This window comes from Bison bison, unplaced genomic scaffold, assembly GCF_000754665.1.
Source record: "Bison bison bison isolate TAMUID 2011002044 unplaced genomic scaffold, Bison_UMD1.0 scf7180017864471, whole genome shotgun sequence".
Classification (NCBI taxonomy): Eukaryota; Metazoa; Chordata; class Mammalia; order Artiodactyla; family Bovidae; genus Bison; species Bison bison.
The window spans coordinates 41,677,175-41,678,791 of NW_011495032.1; the positions used below are offsets into that span (position 1 = coordinate 41,677,175).

Below are 1,617 nucleotides of genomic sequence, written 5' to 3' on the forward strand. Positions count from 1 at the left end.
CACCTGTAGGATTCATCTTTCTTCCCAGGTGAAGGAAGAGCCCTGGGGTTTGGGGAGGCCCTGGATACTGAGAGAGCAGCAGCCAGCCTGATGGGACAGTGACTGAGGGAGACGGAGTCCCATCTGGCCAGGGCTAGAGCAGGCCTGGGCTTGGATCCACACCCCTTCCTGTTGTGCCCACCCCCGTCCCCCAGGCAGGTGGAATGGTCCCTTCCCTCCACACCCGGGCCATGGATGCATTTTCCCCAGGATGCTGTCCCTTTTGTTCTGTGCAGAAGTCAAGCTGTGTGCCTGCGGCTGGGTGATGCTCCCTGCCCAGTACTCCTGCTTTCCCCCCTACTGCCCTTAAAGCCCAGATCCTCAAACACTCAGAAAGGAGGGGGAGGGCACCAGAAGTTTCTCCAAAAAACACAAGCACATTGGAATATGTATTGAATTCCGTCATGAGAATTAAGAACTGCTTTACCAGGAAATAACATGATATGTGTGGAGAATAAAATCAGTCACATGGGGGAGAACTAAACTGAGAATCGGTGACTATTCATCTTGCCATCTTCCAGATGGTAGAAGGCCCCTTAAATATTTAAATAAGATTCAGAGAGAAAACCTCAAGATGGAGGCAGTGCCATCCGTGAACTCCACGCGGGGTCACAAACTGAGCCGCCCACCGGGCCCTGGATGGGTACAGTCAGAAGCCCGCAGTAGGACTGTGCTGGGGGCCACCACCCACAGGGGGCAGTGTCGGGCCGCTCCGCGACAGCCCATTAATGCAGTGAGGGAAGCAGCTCAGGACAGCCAGTCCTGTTTTTCCAATAGAGGCAGGAAATCCAGATTTCTTTTGTGTGTGAAAATCTCCTAATTTCAAAGCTGGCCAATGAATCCTGAGAGCCCAACAAAGCAAGCCTGCACCCCCTGGCTGAGGTTTTCCGAGATTTGCAGAACATCACGTTTAGATTTACAGGGAGAGTGCTTGGTTCAGGCCAGGAATTCATGTTCTTTGGCCAAGTTTGAGAGCCCCAGGGTGGGGTGTTGGGACTCTGAGGGGTGCGGGAGGCGGGGCAGGGTCTGATGTTCTGCCTGAGCTGGTTGCTGAGGGAGGGCTCAGCGAGGGGCTGAGGAGGGAGGCCCTTGTGACCGCAGCGTTCTGTTTCCCCACCACCACCCTTGTTTCAGAGGCCCCTCGGTTTGAGTCCATCATGGAGGATGTGGAGGTAGGGGCTGGAGAGACTGCTCGCTTCGCCGTGGTGGTGGACGGGAAGCCCTTGCCGGACATCATGTGGTACAAGGTCAGAGGCTGGCTGCAGCCTCCTTCCAAGTGTGGGTGGTGGGGGGCGAATGGAGGGGTGAATTCCTGGGGGCTTGGAAGGGGTCAGGGAAGCCTGGAGAGAGAGGAGGAGGAAGTGGGACCCAGAGGTGTTGGTGACGCTGGGAAACAAGGGTGGCGCCAGGCCCCTAGGGGAGCTAGCGCTAGACCCTGAGGGCAGGGTGAGACTGGGTCTCTGGTGTGGAGGTAGAACTGGGTCCCAGGCAGACAGGAAGCTGGGCCCGGGCTGGGGTGACGGCCACCTCTACAGGATGAGGCGCTGCTGACCGAGAGCAACCATGTGAGCTTCGTGT

The 1,617-nt window shown here is 57.0% G+C and overlaps 1 protein-coding gene across 1 annotated transcript in view; it reads left to right on the forward strand.

Annotated features, from left to right (window-relative positions):
- The window catches only part of LOC105003868 (striated muscle preferentially expressed protein kinase-like), a 42,484-nt gene that overhangs the window by 23,056 nt on the left and 17,811 nt on the right, over positions 1-1,617 (forward strand). The window contains 2 exon segments of the mRNA XM_010861301.1: positions 1,174-1,286; positions 1,575-1,615. Of these exon segments, the coding sequence (XP_010859603.1) occupies positions 1,174-1,286; positions 1,575-1,615 (154 nt within the window).